The sequence below is a fragment of the Giraffa tippelskirchi genome, chromosome 12 (genome assembly GCF_054371585.1).
Source record: "Giraffa tippelskirchi isolate mGirTip1 chromosome 12, T2T-mGirTip1v1.2.pri, whole genome shotgun sequence".
Taxonomy (NCBI): domain Eukaryota; kingdom Metazoa; phylum Chordata; class Mammalia; order Artiodactyla; family Giraffidae; genus Giraffa; species Giraffa tippelskirchi.
This window is the reverse complement of record NC_137286.1, coordinates 45,274,114-45,297,634: the sequence shown is the minus strand read 5'-3', so window position 1 is coordinate 45,297,634 and position 23,521 is coordinate 45,274,114. Positions and strand designations below refer to the sequence as shown.

General features: G+C 53.7%; 1 protein-coding gene across 18 annotated transcripts; it reads right to left on the bottom strand.

Annotated features, from left to right (window-relative positions):
• Window positions 1-1,545: 1,545 nt before the first annotated feature.
• MAN2A2 (mannosidase alpha class 2A member 2) lies at window positions 1,546-23,245 on the bottom strand. Of its 18 annotated transcripts, none has more exons than XM_081547000.1 (25): window positions 22,673-23,012; window positions 22,183-22,387; window positions 20,853-21,006; window positions 20,055-20,312; window positions 19,836-19,980; window positions 17,650-17,821; window positions 17,083-17,210; window positions 16,695-16,868; window positions 16,151-16,337; window positions 13,916-14,093; window positions 13,409-13,611; window positions 13,035-13,217; window positions 12,748-12,862; window positions 12,451-12,518; window positions 12,135-12,300; window positions 11,414-11,650; window positions 11,064-11,186; window positions 10,656-10,770; window positions 10,272-10,405; window positions 9,955-10,096; window positions 8,319-8,452; window positions 7,936-8,010; window positions 6,288-6,482; window positions 5,986-6,096; window positions 1,546-5,251 (listed from the first exon to the last, which is right to left on the bottom strand). In XM_081547000.1, the coding sequence occupies exons 3-25, from the start codon at window positions 20,982-20,984 to the stop codon at window positions 5,099-5,101; spliced, it is 3,528 nt and encodes a 1,175-aa protein (XP_081403126.1). In that variant the 5' UTR covers window positions 20,985-21,006; window positions 22,183-22,387; window positions 22,673-23,012; the 3' UTR covers window positions 1,546-5,098. The 18 variants fall into 18 exon arrangements, with proteins under 18 accessions (XP_081403126.1, XP_081403123.1, XP_081403128.1 ...); XM_081546997.1 differs by having other exon boundaries at window positions 20,853-21,002; window positions 22,673-23,011; XM_081547002.1 differs by having other exon boundaries at window positions 5,986-6,093; window positions 20,853-21,002; window positions 22,673-23,011.
• Between the last annotated feature and the right edge of the window lie 276 nt (window positions 23,246-23,521).

Below are 23,521 nucleotides of genomic sequence, written 5' to 3'. Positions count from 1 at the left end.
TGGAATAGCCTGGCATCGATATTGTGTAGTGGAAAGAACACTGAATTGGCTCTGCCAGTGGCATGGGGGAGTTCATGTAACCTCTGTGGGTCTCAGCTTATTTGTAAAATGAGAGGGTTGGACTAAATGAGCTATACATGCCTTTCTGGAACATCATACATGTTTGTAATTGAAGAGAAATTCTGTATTCCTTAACAGAGGATCCTGCATTGAAAGCAGGCACTCACTCATGGGCAAACGGTATCTGCCCACAGGGCTCTCTTTCCTCCCAAATTCTCCCTTACTCCTAAGGTCCCTGGTTGATATTTTAAAAAATAAAACACTGAGAAATATTAATTAGAAGTTAAATGTTGGGTTATCAAATTATATTGACACAATATCTCTAAGTTCTTTCCAATTTCAGAGTATGATTTACAGGTTAATGCACTTACATTCTTAATTCCAGGCATTGATCTTTTTTTTTTCCTGTCGTGCTACATGGCACACAGGGTATTAGCTCCCTGACCAGGGATCAAACCTGCAGCCCCTGCAGTGGAAGCACAAGTTTTAACCACTGGACCACCAGGAAAGTCCAGGTATTGATCTAACCTAGGAAAGAGACCAACTCTTAATCCCATGGTTTCTAACAAAGCTGTTGTATTCTGAACATCACATTTTATAAACTGGATTACTTACATACATATTTTAAGTATTTCTGAACTGGAAATGTGCATTCTTCTACAAAGGGCAAAAGAGGCATCATTTTTTCCCACCACATACCATAAAGGGAAATCTGTCAGAATGAAGATGGTATAGTTATGAGTCCATACAGCAATATTTTAAACAAATGGGATCAAAGTATGTGAAAAATTTAATGTCAAGAAATGGAAGCTGAAAAATATATTAAAAATTTTTCGATCAAGCACAAGTAATCCACCTTCCTGAATTGCAAACACTTCCTCAAGTATATGTTAGGGATCTGGTTCTGGTTTTGATGTAACCCTCAGAAGATCCCCTGGAGATGGAAATGGCAATTCCAGTACTCTTGCCTGGAAAATTCCATGGACAGAGGAGCCTTGTAGGCTACAGTCCATGGGGTCGCAAAGAGTCGGACATGACTGAGCGACTTCACTTCACTTCAGAATTGTGAGGCCTCAGGGCCAGAGCTCCGTGGGAAAGGGTTACTGCTAGCCTTAAAATAGCAGACCCTTTTCCAAATTATAAGTGCAGAAGACTCACGTGGGAGCTTGTTATAAGTGTGGATTCTTTGGTCCCTCCTCCCAGAGATGGTTCAACAGGTTGTGCCAAGGAATCCTCCTGTGCGCTGAGGGAGGGTTTTGTTTCTTGTTCTCATCACAGGTCAGTCTTGGGGACCTGTGGCTCTGCTGCACAGACACCCCTCCAGTGTGCCGGCCGAAGGAGCAGGGCAGTGGGACTTTCAACGAGCAATTCTGGTGATTGTGGACCCCACCTTGAGCAATGCTGCCTTATGGGGTTCTAAGAGGCCAGTATGTAGGAAAGAACACTTCAGTTCCTGGCAAATGAATAACCTCTTTGCACATCTAATACCTCCAAAGAGAATAGCCTTTATTCTGCTAATTTCCTAGGGGGTTCACAGGTTCTCCCTTAATACTGGATTACAAATTATACTAGAAAATAATACCAGCTATAATGTAATTGCTTAGCATCCTTAATGAACATGATTGTAGCTCATGTTTACTGAGCTCTTACATTAAATGTACCAGGCACTATGCTCAGCACCTCATTCTTTGTGTGACACAGAGAATGTGTCACACTCTCTGATAATCTTCATTCTTTCACTGTGACACAGACAGGATGCCACGTGTCTTGGCCTGGCAGCAATGACCCTGGGTGACCCAGAAAAACTCAGCTGGTCACTGCTGAATCTTTAGGTCACTGCTTATTAGGCCCCATGACTTGCTCTAAGGAGCTCAAAGCAAGTTATTCTCCTGAAGTGATCGTACACACCAATTTTTGAAGTGCTGCAAATATTTTTCTCCCAGTCATTTGTATTTTAATCTTGGTGGTTTCCATCATAAACAAACTTTACACATATTTTTGGTGGTAAAATCTGTTTATCATCTCCCTTATTATAGCTTGTAAGTTTTCTGTTCTGTTCAGAAAAGACCTTTCCACACCGGAATATAAAGATATCCTGTATTTTCCTCAGTAATTCTGGAGTTCAATTTTTTGTTTTCTTCCCTCTGGAGCTACTTTTTGTGGAAACTGTGAGGTAGACAGCTCTTGTTTTAATAGATAGGCAGTTATCGTAGTCTTTATTAAATAATCCATCTTTTTCCCACTTAAAATACTCCTGTGTTCTATACTGAGTCCCTCACACCTGGGTCTGATGCTGGGCTCTCTCTTTGGTTCCAGTGGTCTGATCCCACCCCAGAGCCCCCTGGGAAATCTAGTGCCTTTTACCCAGAACCACTCCCCCACCCGCCCTCTGCTCATTCAGAATTTTCTTAGTAGTCTCACACATTTACTCTTCCAAATGAACGCTATTGTCGTTCAGTTGCTAAGTCATATCTGCCTCTGAGACCCCATGGACTGCAGCATGCCAGGCTTCCCTGTCCTTCACCATCTCCTGGAGCTTGCTCAAACTCATGTCCATTGAATCAGTGATACCATTCAACCATCTCAACCTATGTCATCCCCTTCTCCTCCTGCCTTCAATCTTTCCCAGCATTAGGGTCTTTTCCAATGAATCAGCTCTTCGCATCAGGTGGCCAAAGTACTGGAGCTTCAGCATCAGTCCTTCCAAAGAATATTCAGGGCTGATTTCCTTTAGGATTGACTGGTTTGATCTCCCTGCTGTCCAAGGAACTCTCAAGAGTTTTCTCCAACATCACAGTTCAAAAGCATCAGTTCTTCAGCGCTTTGCCTTCTTTATGGTCCAACTCTCACAATTCGTAAATGACTGCTGGAAAAACCATAGCTTTGACTATACAGACCTTTGTCAGCAAAGTAATGTCTCTGCTTTTTCATACGCTGTCTAGGTTTGTCATAGCTTTTTTTCCCAAGAAGCAAGCATCTTTTAATTTCATGGCTGCAGTCACCATCCACAGTGATTTTGGAGGCCAAGAAAATAAAGTCTGTCACTGTTTCCATTGTTTCCCCATCTATATGCCATGAAGCAATGGGGCTGGATGCCATGATCTTAGTTTTTCGAATGCTGAGTTTTAAGCCAGCTTTTTCACTCTCCTCTTTCACCTTTGTCAAGAGGCTGTTTAGTTCCTCTTCCCTTTCTGCCATAAGGGTGGTGTCATCTGCATATCTGAGGTTACTGACATTTCTCCCGGTAATCTTGACTGCAGCCTGTGCTCCATCCAGCCCAGCATTTTGCATGACTCTGCATGTAAGTTAAATAAGCAGGGTGACAATACATACCCATTTTTGCACCAGTCCATTGTTCCATGTCTGGTTCTAACTGTTGTTTCTTGACCTGCATACAGGTTTCTTAGGAGGCAGGTAAGGAGGTCTGGTATTCCCATCTCTTTAAGAATTTTCCAGTTTGTTGTGATCCACACAGTCAAAGGTTTTAGTGTTGTCAATGAAGCAGATGTTTTTCTGGAATTCTCTTGCTTTATGATCCAACAGATGTTGACAACTTTGGAACCTGTCAAATTCCAAAAAGTATCCAATCTCACTGGAATACATCATATTTATGGGATGATTTGCAGCAGAGAACCAGAATCTTTACAGAAATGTAACATGCATCGTTTGAGTCGATGTACAGAATGCTCTATTAAGGTTGATCCTCTTGGATTGTATTGGATGGCTGTTTTGGAACTTTTGCTCACCCCTCTCATCTGCCACACTGCAGGGGTTAGTAGTGCCAGAGCACAGCTAAGTAACTTTATGGCCTTGGTGAATCTCTGACTTTACTGGGAATGTCTGGTGGTTGGCTCTTTAGAATGCCACTGGCTGTAGGTTTCAGATGGAGACACCTTTATCTAAGTTAGGATGTTTCTTCCTAATCTTTAACTTACTAAAAGTTTAACAAGGGATGGATTTTAAATTTTACCAAATATTGTTTAATAAGGGGTAGATTTTAAATTTTACCAAATGTTGTTTCAGCATCTATAGAAACTATCATAAATTTTTCTCTAATAATCGAAGCTGCAATGAAGGCTGACGAGCAGCCACGGTGCCTCCTAATTTAGTCTGTCTCCCTAGTTCCCCACAAAGACTTCTGTAGAAGGATGTGCAAGGAGAAGCTTCAGGCCTGCAAGGATGGTGTCGAAAGCCTTCTCAAGTTGGAAGCTTCACTTTCTTTCCAGGGAAAGGAGATGTGCCGGATCAAATGCCCCAGTGATAGGAGGCGGCTCCTGGGGAGAGTGCTGGACAGCGTGCAGGAACCCAAGAGGAGCCAAGCGGGGTAGCCCCTCCCTCACCCCACAAATCAACACACAGACCAAGTGCCCAGTCTGAGACGGGGGTTTTGGTACCTGGAGTGTCCTATGCCCTGCGGCCATGACAGTCATGAGTCCTTCCTGCCACATGGCAGCTCCTGGCCAGGGCGTGCGGGTCAGGGAGCACTTCAGAATGGAGCCGTCACACGAACAGCCATTCCTTCTACTCCTCCACCCCACGGCTAACCCTCGGTCCCCAGCCCCCTCCTCCTGGTGTTGCTCTGCTCCTGCTTATCACATCAGGACATGTGTCCTTACACAACTACGGGTCTCCCCTAGAGTCAGCTGTCGCCCACTGTGAGCCTGACGCCGGGCTGTGGCCCACTCAGCATCCCCTGCTTCTCCTCCATCCCATTAGGGCGAGAGGGTGGGTGCCTGAGCCGGTGCCCCACGAAGTGGACACGCACACCCGAAAGCAGAGGCCAGCACTGCCCCCTCTGAGCAAGGGCCTTCGCTGCTGCATCTCAGCGGCGCTGCCCTACCTATCCACCCAACACTGGGCCTGGGGGCTGCCCCCCTGCACAGAAGCAACGATAAAGGGAAAATGAGGGCAGAGCCCAGTCTGTCGTGGTTCTGAGAGGTAGATCGGGACAGGATACCGGGTGTGGCTTGTCCAACCCGATCTCATGTGAAGAGGCCAGTCTCCGTGGATGAATCTTCCCTTCAGGCCACAGGGAGACCTAGCCCAAGCGGAGGCGGAAGGTGGCGATCTCCATGGGATCCACGTAGACGTCAGTGCTGTTGGAGGGCGAGGCCAGAGGGTACAGCAGGGTCAAGGAGGTTGGCTGCAGGAAAACCACGTCCAGGCCGTGGAAGAGGCTCCCCAGGGCCACCTGTGGGGAGGGAGAAGGCGCAGGGCAGTGCTGGGTGCTGACCCGCCACGTGCTGCGGCTCTTCCTCTACATAACCCACGTGAACCTCACCTCAGCACGGGCCTCTCCACACACAGCAAGCACCTACACACGCAGTCAGTATGTGGAACCCTAGAACCCCTCTGTGGACCTCAGGGTAGGAACCACTGCACTGAGCTGTGAGGTCTCTGACGACAGGGACCATTATCTTTTCTTTTCCTTCCTGCACTGTGCGAGGCTTTGCAGGATCTTAGTTTCCCAACCAGGGGTTGAACCTGGCCCACAGGAGGGAAAGTGCTAAGACCTAACCACTGGACTGCCAGGGGAGTCCCGGCAGGGACCATGTCTTGATTTACCTCCAAATCACCGGCACCAGCACACAGACGCGTTGATCAGTGCTAGTCTTTGCTGGCTTAAACAATGACTAGAGTATCATGGCTTTTGTTTTTTAACTCCTGGTGTTTCTGTTTGTTTAACGCAGGTTCATACACGTGGGACGAAGTTCTCTACCTGGACACCTCATCTGGCACCGGCCCCTGCCAGGCTTCAGAGGCTTTGAAAACACATCAACAGCTTCTCCCCTTTCTCTCCATGAAGTCCCAAAGTAACCCTGCTCACCTCCCCACTGGCTGCCTGCCTCACCAAACTCTCTGCCCGCTGTTCCTGGTGCTGTTTCCCTGCCCTCTGCTCCCTTCCCACACCGGGGCCCTGCTCACCTTGCCTTGGCTTGTGGTGCAGTTGAAACCCAAGTTCTTGGCCTCAAGGCCACAGTCAAAACCCTTGCGGTGTAAGAGGAGCGCGGTTTCTGCCGAGGGCAAGCCATCCTCCTGGTGACAGACACACAGGGCAGTGCATGCGTGTGGGGGCGTGCGTGTGGGTGTGGGGGTGGGGAGGGGTCTCTGCAGGGCTCACAGGTAAGGCAGCGCCTCTGCCAGGAAGGCAGGGTTGGATGGAGAGGAGTCTGGGTGAGGAGACGCAAGGTCCACTCAGGAGATCCAGTGCTGAACCGGACACTCACCTCGGCCTGGAGCGTCCGCAGGTTGAGCAGGTGGAAGTCACAGGGCAGTGAGGAGGCCAGAGGGTGAAAAGAGCGCAGAGCAGGGCCGGGGGGCTGCCTCCTGGCCACGGGCAGGGCGAGCACAGGGGTGTTCAGGGACATGGAGGTCAGGTGGCTGAGAAGGGACGGGTAGCTTGCAGAAGGGCCCTCGCGGACCTGCAAGATGGGCCGAGGTCTGGCTGAGGATGTGGCACCGGGGGAGCGGGAGGATGAAACACAGCCTGTCAGCTCCTTTGCAGAGAGCGTCCCTGACACGTCTGGGTACATGGGGTGCCTGACTCCAGAACCCTTCCAGTGCAGTTGCTTCCTGCTCACACAGCTTAGGACGGGTGACCTCACTAGGCCACCGCACCTCTAACTCCGGGGGCTTTTTGCTTCCTCATGCTCCCATCAGCAATGTCTTCTACCATGTAAATTCTCAGAGTAGGGAGGACAAGGGAAGACAGACAGATGGACGCTTCACCTGGGTCTCTGTTGGAGAAAGCCTCTGGGGCAACCCCAGTTTCAAGCTCAAGCCACCCTGATGCTTGAGCCCAGCAGTCCCCACTCCTTGGTCAGCTGACTGGGACGTCACACTCACAGGCCTGAGCTCAGCTTTCCGCCATGGCGGCTACTCCTCCATGTTCTAAATTTATGTTCTTAGCGTCTTCCTGTTGTCCAGAATCTCACACTTCCCTCAGACACGATCTCCAGTCCCCCCTCGGCAGTGTCCTCACGTCCACCTCCAGTTTCTCCCTTCCAGGGCTCAGTTCAAGCCACCAACACTGCTTCCTGCTTGAACAGCCTTGAAGCTGTCACCCCGAAGACCCACCTGGGTCCCCACTGTGGGAGTGATATGCCTAGAGCAGAGGTCTAACAGCATTCCTTCAGCTCAGGTGCCCCACTGGCCCCCAGGAGGAAGTCCAAAGTCTTTGCCAGGCATCCCAGGCCCGTTCTGTCTGCCCCAAACCACCCTCCGTGGCAGCCTACACCACCCATTAGCACTTTCTGCAATCGTGGAGACACACTACCTCTGTACTAGCACAACAGCTACTACCTACCTGTGGCCACTGAGCCACTTGGAGTATGACTAGTTTGAATGAAGAACTGAACCTGTTATTATATTTAGTTTTAAATACATTTAAATGGCCACACATGGCTAGTGGCTGTCACACCAGACAGGTGGCTCTGGTCCAACTGAGTGAATTCACGGCTCTTAACCTTCACATTCTTTCTTGCCTCCCACCGTGTCTTGGTGCAAACGTGTAGGGCAGACGCCTGCTCATCAAAGATGCTCATGGATGACACCTCCTCCGGGAAGCTGTCCTGGATTCCACTATGTTCTCTCATTCCTCAGGACCCGTGGACATACCCATTTTCTACTTTTAATTTGCACACACACAGCTCATCCCCCACCCCTACTCACGAGTCAATTCCTAGAGGCAGAGTCAGTATTGTATGCATTTACTGCTCTCTCAGCCCTCACAGCACAGCGAGAGCCCAGCAGCTATTTGACAAGTGAGTGACCAAGCCCCAGACAGGGGATCGGGCAGCAGGCTCTGCCACCAGGGACTCCAACTCCAGCTACACATCACTAAGGCTAGTTTGACACCCCATCACTGGCCCTTACCTCTCGGTTCCTGTTCCTGCTGCTGTGAAAGATCAAGCCCCTAAACATGGCTGCCAGTTTGGAGAAAAAGCCAGGCTGGTGGGGGCAAAGAAAGCTGTGAGATGATTGGGGCAGCAACAGAAAGGGGAAGAGGACACAGGGGTGGGTGGGAGGTGAGAGATGAGCATGAGGAGGCACAGACGACAGGGAGCTGTGAAGAGGAAGGTGCCAGGCTGCGTGAGATGGAGCAGCAGAGCGTCAGACTCACTTCCCGCTGACCCGGGATCAGGCCCTACTCTGGCTACACCTGCCCGCCTCCAGGAGGCTCCCAGGCCGGGGCTGGAACCCAGGGCCACCCGCGGGCCTATCCTGACCTGGCTCCCAGGGGGAGGCCCAGAACTCACCTCCCTGCCCAGGGTTCGCCGTTCCAACAGGAGGCGGAAGTGGTTGCAGGTTCTCTTGTTGTCCTTGAGCCCCTGGCCAAGGCCCCGGTTGTCATCCTGCATCAGTCTCCGGTCCAAGATCACCTCTAGCTGGCCTGGGGGAGTTCACTGTGAGCCCCTGGCCTGCCTCCCTCAGCCCCAAGCAGATGCCAGCCTCTGGAAGCAGCCCACCCAAGGCCCGAGGGGAAAGCCCGGCTAGAAGGCGAGTCACTCAGGGAACAAAGTAGCCAAGAAACTGGGAGCTGGAAGGGGGCTAGGGAAGGGCTGTGACCCTGGCAGCTCGCTGCCTGTGTGTGCTCCGTGGCTCAGGAGTAGGGCCGGTCTGGGTGCCCAGGCAGGGACCCGTCTCTGGGCTGCCTACATGCAACAAAGTAAGCAGCAACCACAAAACCCTGTCAACTGCCACGGGAAGCGGCTGCAGAGGCCCTGACCCGGGCCAGGCTTTGTCAGGTTGGGCAGATTTTGTTGTGATTAGAACACATGCCTCCTGCCGTGGTTCTACGCAGGACAGACCCCAACTCTGCCTGCCACATCCGTCAAAAGGAGGCAGCAAGAGGACAGTCAAAACAGCAGGTGGTCACCTCTCCTTTCCTTTAAAAATATGCCTGGAGGAGGGGCTCAAAGCATACACATGTTGGAACGAGGATTTTTTTCCAGCACCTTTTTTTTCAAGACTCTCTCGAGGGGAGCCCATACAGAGAGCTCTACCCACCCTCTCATATCCCCTGCCCAGACCCTGACTTCTGTATCTCCTTGGTTTTTACCCTGAGCAACCACAGAAAGACACCCCCAATCCTAAAACGGATCCCTTGCATGCAAAATTGCCACCGTGAGCGCACTGTTTTCCGAAAGGGCAGGGGGACCAAGGCGGGACACTCGGCTGAGTGAGGAGTCTTACAGCCAGGGTGACCGTGGGCAAAGGGGCAGCAGAGGCACAGGCCTTCCAGCAGGGGGGTCAGGTCCCCACTGTGCTCACTGCTGGCCCCGCGGAGCCTGGATCAGGCACCCTTGGCTCAGCCCTGCACAAATGTTCCAGCCCAAAGACGGACAGCCTGACGGCCTCGGAAGGCACCAAGTGCCAACTGTTCACTTCACCCCGAGGACACAGGAGCCATCTGGGCTGGCCCTGTGTGACCGGCTCCAGGTCAGTCCTCTCAGGTCCTCCTTTTGATTCTCAAGACCGTCCTCTGTCTTTTTAGTCATTGTCTTTTAATGACGGTTAGGAGGAAAGCAAGACATGTTTTTCTCTTTTGCTGAATAATTCATCCTAACCCTGAAGGCACTGTCCCGCCTGTCCCTACCCTGTCCCCCCAGGAGAAGGCGCACACCCACCTCAGCTGCCGATCCCCCTCAATGCCCGCTGCTTCTGGAAGGGATCCAACAGGCCGCCCCCTCCCATCACCCCCACAGCTGCCAGCACCAGGGAGAGGGGGTGACAGCGGGTGGCTGCCTTCCTGTCATCTCCCACTGGGCCTGTGGCTGACAGGGAGAGGGAGAGGTCCACGAGGGGACAGGCCTCGGGAGCAGGGATGGGCTTCTCAAGCTTGCCCTCTACACCTCCCCCACCACATACACACAGCGCCTGCTCCCCACTCACCATCGTGGAGGCTGGAGACGCCCAGGGCCTGGGCCGTGTGCAGTGTGAGGCGGTTCTGAGCATCCTGGAGGTAGGCCATGACGGGCATGGGGTAGAAGTTGGCCTGCAGGGGCAGCTTCTTCAGATACCGTCGGGGCTGCACCTGCGGGCGAGGCCAACTGATTAGGAGCGTCCTGGCCCCCTTTGGGCCCCCATCACACTCCGATTCCTCCTTCTCTATCAGAGCAGATCACCCGCCAGGGCCTGTGATGCAGGCAGTAAACACTGTCAAGCTCTGTGCTTGGTGGGGTCTCTGGGCCCCGGGCCTGAGGCGTCACCTGAAAGCCGTTGAGGTCCGTGAAGAAGGTGCCCTGGCTGTCGATGTCCGTGCGAATGCGCAGGGCCAGCTCTTTGTTAACGTAGTCCCGGATGTCCACCAAGGCCGACACATCCAGGGACAGCCCCTCCATCCCTGGGTGCAGGACAAAGAGAGAGGCTGAGTGGAGTGAGCCTGAGCCAGAGCCAGAGAGGGTGGCCCAGGTGAGTCCCAGCACTTCCAGCCAAGCTCTACTCCAGCAAGGCTAAACAACATGCTTTCTCAAACAACATGCTTTCTGGGGACAGATGTGCAAACAGATACAGACAGCGGGCAGGAGCAAGACAGCATCACAGCCCACAGAGCCCACACCTTCCTCCCCACCCTCCCCGTCTGCAGGGCTCACCTGGCAGGTTATACAGCCGGACCACCTGGTGAACGTGCTCGTAGTAGGCAACCACCTCTGAGAAGAAAGGGCCTTCTGTGACGCGCAGCACGGGTGGGTCCCTGGGGACGTAGGGCTGGGGAAAGAGCAGGGGACAGCTGAATCCACGGCACAAGAGCATGACAGGGAAGCGCCGGCCGCCATCAAGCAGTGGGACTTGTTGCCAGCAGGCTCTGGGCTGAGACCCCGGCCCAGCCAGGCCCAGGCCCCAGGTGGCACTCCTCAGATGCCCGCCCCCCACGGGGGCAGTGGGTGAGGCGCCCTGGCAGGCAGGGGACGCCCTGGAGGAAGGCCCGCGCCCCTCCTCGTGCCCACTGCCCATGAAGCCTCCCAGGGCCCCCTGCGGTTTGTGGGGTGTCCTCAGGGTACCTTGGCCTCGCCGTCGGGCAGGAAGAGGTAGGCTCCGCTCTTGTCTTTGGACGAGCGGGTGCCATAGATGAGGAACTCCATGTCCACCCGCTGTTCCTGCTCCTCATCCACCCTTCGGATGCTCTGCCAAGAAACACAGCCCTGACCCCTGGCCCCACACCAGCACATCAGGCCTGCCCCCTGGGAGGGCATGGACGAACTTCCCCAAGGGGCCCAGCCCTGCTTCCCTGTGCCGTCGGCTCGGGGCCTACATGGCCCACTCCCAGGTACACCGCCAGTCAAGTGGCAGTGCTCACGGGCCGGAGGCAGCTCGCGTGACCTGCTCCAGCTCCCAGCCCCTGGCCCTTTACCTTGAGGAGCCCGGTAAGGCCTGAGAACCAGACCTGCATGTAGCGGTTGCTGAGGGTGAAGTCACTGGTGCCCGAGTCAATGACACGGAGAGGGAACGCCTCATTCCTGCTGACGGACAGCGGCCGCCCGTGGAGGTAGACGCGCACGGAGGAGGGCAGCGTGCGGGGCCCGTCCAGGCCCTGCTGCAGCTGCAGCACGCCAAGACCCAGCGCTGGCAGGCGGACAGGCACGGACACCTGCAGGCACGGGAGGCATGCTGGCCTCGGATACGGGCCTGGGGTTCTGGCCTAAGAGCCCAGGCAAATCCTGCACCCACTGGGGGGCCTGTCACCTCTGAAAGGGCAGGTGAGGTGACCTGCCCCTCATCAAGACTTTCATGAGACTCCAATGATACTTGAAAAGCCATGAAATGGTAATCACACATAAGATTTCAAGAAAAATCTGCTGAATGAATGAACAATGGGACAACATAACTGCCTTTCTTCCTACTGTCACACTACAGCAAACTTCACCTTCCTTCCAAGGACAGACTCAAACCCCAGGAGTGACCAAACTCCAGGCAACTCCTCTCCTCAAGACGCCAGTCCCCAACATGGGGAGTAAGGAGGCCGTGAGCAGGAGGTTGGGAAACCAGTGTCGACAGACAGCCTGAGGCCCCGCGGAGGCCAAGGGTCAGCACAGAGGGCCGTGGCGGGGCTCCACCTGCCGAGCCCCCCTCACCTGATAGATGTCAGGGACCATGTCGGTGGCAGAGCTCCAGTGCGCGCTGACCTGCACGGCCAGGGGCTGACCCTCCTCTGAAAGCACACGCACCCGCGGTGAGCTCACCAGCAGGGACACCACGCTGAGCCGCTCCTGTTCCAGTGGGTTGAACAGCACCACATACCTGTGGGCAGAAGGCAGGCTCACCCAGGAGGCCCCTGCTCTGGGGGAACGGAAGCAGGAACACGGCCAGGCCAGGAGTCCCCCAGAGGTTCGGCGGGAGCTGGGAGGGGTGGAGAGCCAGGGAGGGGCTTTGCCTCTGTGCCCGGCTTACCTGGGTGAGGATTCCAGCTGGATCACTGTGCGCTCTGGAAGGGCATCGTGATTTAAGCGGGTGTCATCCTGGAATTAAGTCAGGGGGAGGGAAGAACCATCGTACAGCTCAGCCTGACTCAGAGACTTGCCTCCCCAGACCCCAACCTGTCCTGATGGGGACCAGCAGCTATACTGGGCAGGGATCTTTCACCCCAGGAAGGGGAGGGAAAAGAAGAGCAAGGCCCTTGCACCATGGCTCTCTGCCCAGGCCCGCACACCAGAGGTCCCCTCAGGCAGACGCCGGAGCGGGGCTCACCATCTGCAGGAAGGGCACCTCTGGGTCAAAGTGGTAGGTCTTCTTGTCTCCCAGCACCAGGTAGTGAGCTGCATTGATGATGACCTGCTTCAGGCTGACAAGGGAGCGCAGAAGCCTGGGAGGGCAGGCAGAAGAGGCACCAGGGGAGAGGTGACCACCGAGAGATTGTCCACCCACCTGCAGGGCGAGGCCCCAGCAGGCCAGCCAACCAACCACCCGGTGCAGCCTCATACTGGGGACGGTGGGCAGTGGCATGGAGCGGATGGGGAAGAGGAGAGGGCTCCCACCTGACCCCATAGTCCACCACAACGGCCTCCTTGGCGGTGCCTGTGATGGCGTCGTGGTGCTGGAAGAGCCCCAGCGTGCGCCGAGCGTCCGTCAGAAGGGCGAAGTTCGAGAGTGGGAACTGGCTGGCCAGTCCAGCGCGGCGGGCATGAGCCACAGCCAGGCTGTACAGAATCTCTGCACCCCTGCCCAGATAGACAAGTTGGTCTCCTGCCACACAGCTCCCCTGGGCCCACCCTCGCTCTGCAAGCCCCACGCCTCTTCCTTCCTCCCCTTCTCTGTGTTGTGGTCTCCACGCCCTTCGTGTCCCTGATAAGCCAGTCCAGCTCCTCCTTGAACCCTTCTCCCTCCAGGCTGGAAGCAGGGGCCGTCTCACCGCAGGTGTGCTTCCAGGACGCGGTCCAAGTTCTTGTAGAAAGGCCGTGAAGTGTAATAGCCTGTCCAGTAGTGGTCCTCCCGGTCCGCGTAGGAGAAGAAATCCCCGCTCAGCACAGGGAAACCTGGAGGCCGGGCCCCCGGCTCCACCCCTGTCCTCTTGTATAGAGCGTCAAAATAGTCGGAGAGGGTGCCAAACTGGGCCTGTGGGGACCCCAAAACCCCTTTCCATCAGCTCCAGAGTCTTCTGGGAATTCTGGCCCCCCCATGCCACAGCTGGGGGTGAGGGGCAGCAATCTGGCCTATGCAGAGGGTAGTCCCTGTGTGGCCTGGACCTCACAGAAGCTGGGGAGCCTGGGAAAGAATTGTGACATAAAAGGAAAAACACACCCAAGAATTGCGAATGTACCTCTGCTCTGGAGTGGCATCGGGGAGCAGGAGACCTCACAGGAAGGGCTGGGCTGCAGCCCCACCGAGGCCCCCTCCCCAGCTCAGTGTCCCTTCACACCTGCACGTGGAGGTCAGGCTTGCTATTGAGGAAGTCGAAGAGCCGCTGGTAGTTGAAGAACTGGGCGTCCCACTCCTGGGGCTTGTCGTAGCGGAAGTCATCGCCCAGTGGCACCAGGAGCACGCTGCTCCGGAAGAGCCGGGACTTCTTCCTGTACTGGTCCAGGAGCAGGCCTGCCCTGTGCGTGGGGAGGGGAACCGGCTCACACGCAGCCTCACGTCACCGGATCCTGAGGAGAGCCAGCCTGAGAGGCACCCCCTCATACACCCCTGTCACGGACTCACTCAGCTCATGGATGGGAAACCCAGTCCCAGGGAGCCCGGGGTTCTCCGGGCGACCAGAGCGTTCTTCCCGAGGCATGGCTTCAGTTCCCTGGCCCCACCCAGTTCTGCCCTGGACGCTGCACAGAACAAGTCAGTCCTCCATCCCCATGTTGGTCCCTCAGACAATCAAGATGTGCGAGCGTTCCCCTGGGCTTCCTCGTCAGGCTCTGCAATCCCCACTCTTCCATCCCTGCTCTTCCTTCTCTCTGGTTCCTACAGAGCAGCTGGGAATCCACTCACCGGTGGGTCTCTGAGTAGCCCATCAGCTAGGAACCCGGAGTACAGGGCCAGCACTGACCATGCAAGTCCAGGGGAAGGCAGGCCACACTCCCGGTGTGGCCAGAGTGGCCGTGTGTTCACACAGGCGTGTTTGGCAGCCCTCACTCTCACCCCACCGTGCTGACGTTAGGGATCATGTTTTCTGTGCGTGCGGCCCAGCAAGACCCTTTCTCATCCTGAACTTTCCTATCCTGTTTACAGAGACTAAGGGTAGAACCTTACAGTTATATCTAATATTAATAAAAGTCTTATCCGGTTGGATTCAGCCCACATTTCAAACTCTTGAGATCTTCTGAGATCCTGACTCTGACACTCCAGCTTACTTTGTCACAGTCAGTGATACGGCACAGCCCCAGAGTGAAGAGCCCAGACTCGGGGGCCGGATGACACCAATGCCAGCTGTGCATGCACTAGCTGTGCAACCTTGGGCAATTTACTGAACCTCTCTGGGCCTCAGTTTCTATCAAATGAGGATAACATCAGTGCCCACTATCACAGTATTGTGAGATTTAAAATGAACTGAATTAATATTTGTTAAACACTTAGAACAGTGCCTGGCACATAGAACTATATACAAACATGTTATTTTCTTTTTCATCCCAATCACTAATATAATCAATAGAAAAATAGAGCCCTGTCGCATTAAAGCCTCTCTCTTTTTAGAGAAATCTTGTAAGTGGCATGTTATGTGTGTCACAGTTCAACCAGCCACTAATGTACTTGGTCCACTTTGTTCTTTGCCATCTTGTCCTCAAGGAAGGACTCCTCAAATACCACCTTCCCCTAATTTATCAGCCTGTAAGCCTTTTAAAGGAGAAAATGAGGCTATCTCCCATGACTTGCTCTGTAAACCTTGCCTGGTCTTAGATCACAGCTGCTGCTCCAAGAAAAAGTGGACCTTAAAAGCCCAAGGTTTTTACTTGGAAGCAGCATTTAGATTTTTGGATTCTAGAAACAAAAGACTACTTTCTTTTGCTTTTGGTCACGTTTCACCTCTTGGACGTCATGGAAACTGGAGTATTGCAACACAAAAACCAGTTCAACTTGTTACATTCTTAAGGCCAATCCAGTTCTGGCCAAATCATTGTTTAGCTCTCTCTTAACCCACCTTTTCCTGGGGAAGCCATTTCAGCAACATCTTTAGGGGTCCCCAAGGATTTTCTCAAAGGGAATGGGTCTGTTTTCTGTGGGGCAGGACAGAATGTGCATCTGAATGAGATTCCAGGTGCACAGAGCCTGAGGATCCCGGCCAACTTCAAACCAAGGCAGGAGGCCTGAGCTTAATGAAGGCACAGCAGGCTGAAGGTTGGAAGGCACTGCACTAATCTGAGAATCATTTGCCTCTGAGACAGTCCACTGGCTCCAACATTAGTTTATGAGGACACTGGAAAACACACTCATTCGGGAAAATAAAACCTTCTGGAAAAGGTGGTTCCTTACAGCCACTCTGGTTTTCCAGGAAAACGCAGTCAAGAAACTGTCACTGCAAGGGCTGTGGGCCTGAACTCACCAGCCGACCTTGTCCCCATTTTATGAACGTGGAACTTGAAGCCCCGCCTTGCAGCACAGCCCAGACGTGTCTGCAGAGGGAGAATGGCACCACCACACCCAGTCCAGGGCTGGGAGCAAGTACCTCTCGGCCACATTGGCCTCTGTGATAGCCCGGGGCGGCACCTTCCAAGGGCAGCTGATACGCCCACCAGGCAAGCGCTTGAAATCGAACTGGCAGCAGATCTTGGGATCCGGGCCACACGTATGGGGGACATCGTAGCTGTAGAAAGGCATCATGTGGCAGAAGATGTCTGTGCTGGCGTCCGAGTCTACAGAAGACATGCCAAGCAGTCAGGTCCTGGAGCTGGGCTCAGGGAAGCTGGCGGGGGAGGTTAACTACTCCAGCTAAAGTCTGAAAGTGCACTCAAGGCTGCAAGGACACGCTGGCCAGGGTCAGGATCAGGGAGGGCAGGGGAGCCCATGGCTCCCCCAGGGGACAGACAGGCTCCGCAGCGGCCAGGGATATCAATGCGATCCCCTACCTGACCTGAAAGCGAGCGCTTCTGATGGTCTACACCAGGGCTCGCTGGGCTGCTCTGAAGGACTGGTGGGTCTTATTTCTGAAATCCCTGCCCTTCCCCCAGGAGAACTACCGCTGTGACCCCCTCCACCCTACCTGGCCTTACCCCAGGTCTGCCTCCACATGAACTCCAGGCTGTGGCTGGCGGCAAAGTGCTTCTTGATGGCATAGTGTACCCTCTGAATGAGCATGCTGGTCAGGTTGGCACGGCGCAGCAGGTAAGGCATGGTGGGGCTGTATCCAAAGGGGTCCACTGCCCAGCCCGAGCGCGGGGTTGCACCTGGGCAGGGGCGCAGAAGTCAGAGGCCTGAATGCCCCAGGGCCTGGCCACCAGGTCCTTGGCCCCACAACCCCTCCTGCCATCACCCTGCAACCATGCTGGTGTAATCAGCCTTGAAAGGAAGCATCCCCTGCCCACCCCAGGCCTTATAGCCCCACTGCTGTCCTCTGGGCCAGTGACAGACGCAGACTCCGGCTCCTGAGCCCAGACTCACCCAGGTTCTTCTCCAGCCACTGGTGGCCCTCAATGAGCTGGTCAATCAATGCAAAATAGTGGGAGTTGGCCTCGTCCGGCATCACCCAGCCTCCTGTTGCAATCTCCAGCTGCCCGTTTCCCACCAGCCTGGAGTTAAGAGCGCACAATCAGCATGGGGTAGAGACCCTCTGCCCAGTCCTGCCAACCAGAGGAGGGGACCTGTGTGCACTGGCCTCACTGAGCCAGTTTACCTGAACCCAGGACCAACCTCAAGAATAGACATGCGCCCTCCTTTCCCTCCAGCCGACCTCCAGCTGTCCTGGCTCTGTTCATCCCTGGAGTCGGCCTGCATTTCCAGGACCAGGCCCTACGTTTTCTCTTCCCTGTGCTCACACTACTGTGATTTTTCCTAATACTAGTAACCCTCAAATCTGTTCCTGCCTCCTCGTCCCTGGTCCCTCTACCATCACACCTCATCTCTGCCATGTCTCCTCTTGTCTCTCCCTGGCACCCCCAGCTCCAGGAAAGGACTTCACACCCATCCTAGGACCCAGAGGGCCCTCCCGCCTCCCCGTTGGGCACTGGCCTTCGGACTGCTGCTCTCTTTTGAGCACTGATGTTGTCCCACCACTTGGCAAAGAAGGAGACTTCTGCCCAGATGAAGCGCCGCCGGGGGTCCTCCTGCAGCTTGGACACCATGTTGTTGAGGATGTGCTGGGTCTGTTCTGTGTAGTACTTGTCAAAGGTCTTGAGCCAGCCTGGGGGAGCCAACAAAGGGTTCCCTGAGGATGCCACCATCTTCTCCAACTGTCCCTCCCTTACCTTTGCCACCAGAAAGCCCACTCAAACCAAAGCAATCTTGAGAAAGAAAAATGGGACTGGAGCAATCAGGTTCCCTGACTTCAGACAACACTACAAAGCTACGGTAATCAAAACAGTATGGTATGAGCACAAAACCAGCAATCAATAGAGCAGGATAGAAAGCCCACAGGTAAACCCACAAACCTGTGGTCACCTAACCTATGACAAAGCGGGTAAGAATGAATATACAATGGAGAAGAGACAGTCTCCTCAGTAAGTGGTGCTGGGAAAAGTGGACAGCTACATGTAAAAGAATGAAATTAGAGTATTATCTAACACCATACACAAAATAAATTCAAAATGGATTAAAGACCTAAACCTAAGACCAGATACTATACAGCTCTTAGAGGAAAATGTAGGCACAACACTCTCTGACATAAATCACTTCTTTTTTGATCCACCTCTTAGAGTAATGAAAATAAAAACAAAAATAAGCAAATGGGGCCTAATTAAACTTAAAGGCTTTTGCACAGTAAAGGAAACTACACACAAAACAAAAAGACAACCAACAGAAGAAAATATTTGCAAATGAATCAACCAACAAGGGATTAATCTCCAAAATAAACAACTCATGCAGCTCAATATCAAAAAAATAAACAACCCAATTTTAAAAAGGGCAGAAAATCTAAATAGACTTTTCTCCAAAGATATACAGACAGCCAAAAAACATGTGAAAAAATACTCAACACTGTTAACTACTAAAGAAATGCAAATAAAAACTACAATGAGGTTATCACCTCACACCAGTGAGAATTCCCATCATCAAAAAGTCTACAAATGCTAGAGAGGGTGTGGAGAAAAGGGAGCCCTCCTACACTGTTGGTGGGAATATAAACTCATACAACCATTTGGAGAACAGTATGGAGGTTCCTTAAAAAAAACTAAATATAGAACTACTGTATGATTCAGCAATCCCACTCCTGGGCATATATTTGGAGAAAACTATAATTCAAAAAGATACACACACCCCAAGGTTCACTGCAGCACTATTTACATTAACCAAGACATGGCAGCAACCTAAATGTCCATCGACAGAGGAGTGCATAAAGAAGATGTGGTATATACATACAATGGAATATTACTCAGCTATAAAAAAGGAATGAAAGAAATACCATTTGCAGCAACTTGGGTGGACCTAGAGATTGTCATACTGAGTGAAGTTAAGTCAGACTGAGAAAAACAAATATCATATGATACTGCTTATATACGGAATCTAAAAAAATGGTACAAATGAATTTATTTAGAAAACAGACCCACAGGCATGTAAAACAAACTTATGGTTACCAAGAGAAAGTGGGGAGAGGAATAAATTGGGAGACTGGGATTGACATATACACATTACTATATATATAAAATAGATAGCTAATAAGGACCTACTGTATAGCATAGGGAACTCAATACTCTGAAATGACCTATAAAAGAAAAGAATCCATGAAAGACTATACATATGTATAAATGATTCACTTTGCGGTACACCTGAAACTAACGGAACATTGTAAATCAACTATATTCCAATAAAAAAAACAAAATAAACAAAGCTTCTCTGGTGTCTCAGCGGTAAAGAGTCTGCCTGCCAATGCAGGAGAGATAGGCTCAATCTCTGGTCCAGGATGATCCCACATGCCTCGGGACAACTAAGCCCATGTACCACAGCTACTGAGCCTGTGCTCTAGAGCCCGGCAGAGGCAACTACTGAGCCCAAATGCTCTAGAGCCTTCTGTGCTCTGCAACAGGAGAAGCCACCACAATGAGAAGCCCTCACATCACAACTAGACAGTAGCCCATGCTTGCCACACCTAGACAAAAGCTCACCTAGCAACAAAGGCCCAGCACAGCCACACAAATAAATTAAAAAAAAAAAAAAGAAAAGCTCTCTCCTTGGCTCCCGGGGTCTGCTGGGCACTCACTCACCTGGGTCATTGTGAGAGTGGGGGACCACAAACACCTGCAGGTCTTCGGTGTCCCAGTCGTGCGGGCTGTAGGAGATGTCGAAGCCTTGCTTCCACACACCGCCATCCACGTTGTCAAATGGTAACTCCTCTGATATAGTTAGCATCTGCCAGGCAGGAGGAGAGCAGCTCAGTGCCCTGGCCATGGCCACTAGGGGACCCTGCCAGCTCTGACTCTAACCTGCAGCTCCGGCTTCTGGCCATGGCCCCCCAAAGCAAACTGGCAGTCTTGAGGGGAGATGGAGAAGAAGCTGGGCCGGGGCTCTGGCGGCACCACCCAGGAGCCATTGGCCACATAGTAGGGCAGCAGGGCAGGTGGGCCCTCCACGTTGGCTGTCAGCTCCAGCACTGAGTCCTTGATGTGGCTGATGATCTCATGGTTCTCCTCCAACAGCTGCTCCAGCTGTTCAATGCGGTTCTGCAGCACAGAAATCTGACTCTGCCCCCAAAAAAGCAGAAAGCAGTCACCCTCAGCTCCCTATGTCACAAGGAGGATCACTGCATGCGGCTCACCGCCTGAGGCCTGACTATGATCCTTTCTTCCCTAATCGAAGGCAGGACCAGGAGCCTAAAGGGCCAGAAGGTAATGGGTGTGGTGTGAATCACTACTGAGGACTGCAGCCCACTTGGGCTGGGAGTATCCTCACTCTCTAGCTTACGGATGGCAAGGATTTCACCTCCCATGCCTGTTCTCGACAATTGTGTTGCCTACCTGGAGCGCTGTGCTGACAAGGACAGAACCTGGGCTTAGTGGGAGGAAAAGCTGCAATCCATGAGCAATGTCTGCCAAGAATTCAGGCGGACAGTGCAGCAGAACCCAGTGCCATTTTTCCTCTCTCCTTCCTTTTTTGCCATCATTGCTGACAGCTTTCTAGAAAATCTGCCTGTTGACCTGGGCTGCCATGACTCTCCAGCTGGAGCAATAACCTGATCCTTGATAATTTATGCATGCAGAGGTTAGCAGCCAGGACTGACTCACCCGGGGGAAGTTCCCACCGTTCTGGTGTCGAGCAGGATCATGTTGTACCCGGTCCAACATGAGGTAGAGCGAGAAGACAGCCACGCAGAAGATAGCAGCCCCACATACCGTCACCTGCTTTTTCAGCTTCATACTGGCCTCCACACACACCTGGCTGGAGGGACATCAGATGTAGCTCCGGCAAGCAAAAATCCCTTGGTGGTCTTTCCACCAAATGTCCCAATGAGTTCCTGCTCCTGAGGAACACCTATTTGCCTGACTCCAAAGAAACAAAAGCTTCTAGTGCTCTGTGACGACCTGGCAGGGTGGGATGCGGAGGCAGCTGGGAGGGAGTTTCAAGAGGGAGGTGACATATGTATACTTATGGCTAACTCCTACTGACTCACTGACCCAATGGACATAAGTTTGAGCAAACTCCCAGAAATAGTGAAGGACAGGGAAGCTTGGCGTGCTGCAGTTCACAGGGTTGCAAAGAGTCGGACACAACTTAGAGACTGAACAATTCCTGTTATGGCAGAAATCAACAAGACTCTAAAGCAATTATCCTTCAATTAAAAAAATTTTTAAATATGGGAGATATACATTAAAAAAAGAAAAGAAAAGAAAGCTTCTAAGCACGGAATCCTAACACTGGCTATGGACCCAACCTGGATTGTACTCTCCTGGCTGAGAGACAGAAAGCACTAGTAAGATTAAGCACATTTGAGGCCAGTCCTGCCTGGTCATGGTAGCAGCTCTGCCCCTAGGGTGGATGTGACACTCTCTCCCACGTGGATGCCATTAAAAAACAACCGGATCACAAAACTTTCCAGCTGCGACTCCTGAGCTAGCCATACAACTTCTCGGTTATAACCAGCCGCCCACAGCTTGCCTACATAGCCAGTGAAAGGAGGCGGGTGTCCAGGCTCCCTGGCCATGAGTCTCTAATTTCAGAGGAATAAACTGGTATCTATTTTGATTTAAAGGATACAGCCAAAGCTCCAAGAGACTAACAAGAAAGCCTTTCTCCCTGCCTGCTTGGATCAGACTGGTACTTACCAAAAACACTGCCTGGCACAGCTCCTCTCTTATTCAGGAATACAGAATGAATTAAAAAAAAAAAAAGCAGCAGCCACGGCTTATGCTTCTAACAGAGTCCTCTCCCTGTTCCAATTCCCACAGTGGGCAACTTTCAGCCTCTGCTTACAGAGCATTAGGGGACTCCCTCGGAAGCCCGCCGTGATGGATGTCGAAGATCCCCTGGGTGGGGAGAAGCTAGGCACAGCTGCGGGGCCGTGGGGCAACTTGAGAGCATCAGCCCCCTCCACCACCGCCCGGGGCCCGCACTTGCCTGCGGGGCTGAGAGAGGCCTCTAGCCGCCGGGCGAGCGGGGGCGGGAGCGGCCACTCCAGAGCCTTCCTCCAACCCTGGGGCCGAGACGCTCTGTCGCCTCGGCAGCGTTGTGCCCTACTTAGCACGATCTGATTCCGCTCAGGAGCCTCCGGGCAATATTTTTAGCCCTGGGAGGCTGGGTCCAGGCCACAGGAGGTGGAGAGCTGAGGAGAGAAAGTGGGATCACCGAGGGGGGCCGGCACCTGCCGCCGGGTCTTCGGCCACTGGCCGGACCGCCCACCTGCAGCCCGCAGCCCCCTCCCGGCCCTCCCAGCCCGCGGCGCTCCGAGGCTCGGCCGGGCGCAGGACCGCAAGGGCCACTGTCCGGTGAGGGGGCCGGAGTCACCTCCGATGCCGAAGCACCACCACCGTACGCGCTCCTGACGCCCACGGCCGACCTCGGCCGGGGCCGCCGCCGGAGCCCCGTCCGAGCCCGCCCAGCGCGTTACCGTCCGCGGCGGGCCTCCGCGCCGCCCTGGGCCCGGCCGGCCGCGCTGCGCGCCCTCACACCCTCGAGGCCGGCGGCCCGAGCGGAGGCAGAGACGCAGGCGAAGGGGGACGTCCGCCCTCCGGTCGCTCCCACAGGGGCCCGGCTGCCAGGGCGCCGGGCTTCCCCTCTCACTGCAGCCAGGCCGAGCGGCGTGCGGGGCGGGGACAGCCTCGCCGCGCCCCCGCGCCGCCTCGGCCCCGCCTGCGTGCCTCGGCCCCGCCGCCGCCTGTAGTGCGCCCGGCCGAGCCCGGCCAGTCGGGCCACGCGCGACCCTCGCTCGGCTCCCGCCGGCCGGCCCGGACGCTTCCGGTGCGGGCTGCGCCGTGACCCCCGGCGCCGGCAGAGGGTCCGCAGTGCGCAGCCGCAGCCCGGACCCCGGGCTCGGCGCGCCGCGGAGCCGCGAGGACGGGCGCGTGACTTGATGTTTTCTGACTCTTCCTAGATGTCAGCACCTGAACTACCAGTAGCAGAAACAGTCCTCCATTTCACCAACGGAAAGGTGGAGTGCGTTTTCCGGCCCCCTCTCAGCTCTGGTGTAGGTATCTTTCACTTAATGCAGTTACGCTCCTCGGGCAGAGGACTGCTGCCTCCTGGTGGTACCGTGCGTTAATCACAATTCCCTCTCTGAGTTTGCAATTAATGAATAAGACATATCTCGCTTGTTCTTTTACTGGACATCTGGGTTTATAATTTTGCAGCATACTAAACCACACTAGTGAACATCTCTATGAATTCCACATTTGTCTTCTTTTAAAATTATTACCTTGGGACATGCCTGGTGCTCCAGGGGTTAAAAATCTTCCCTGCA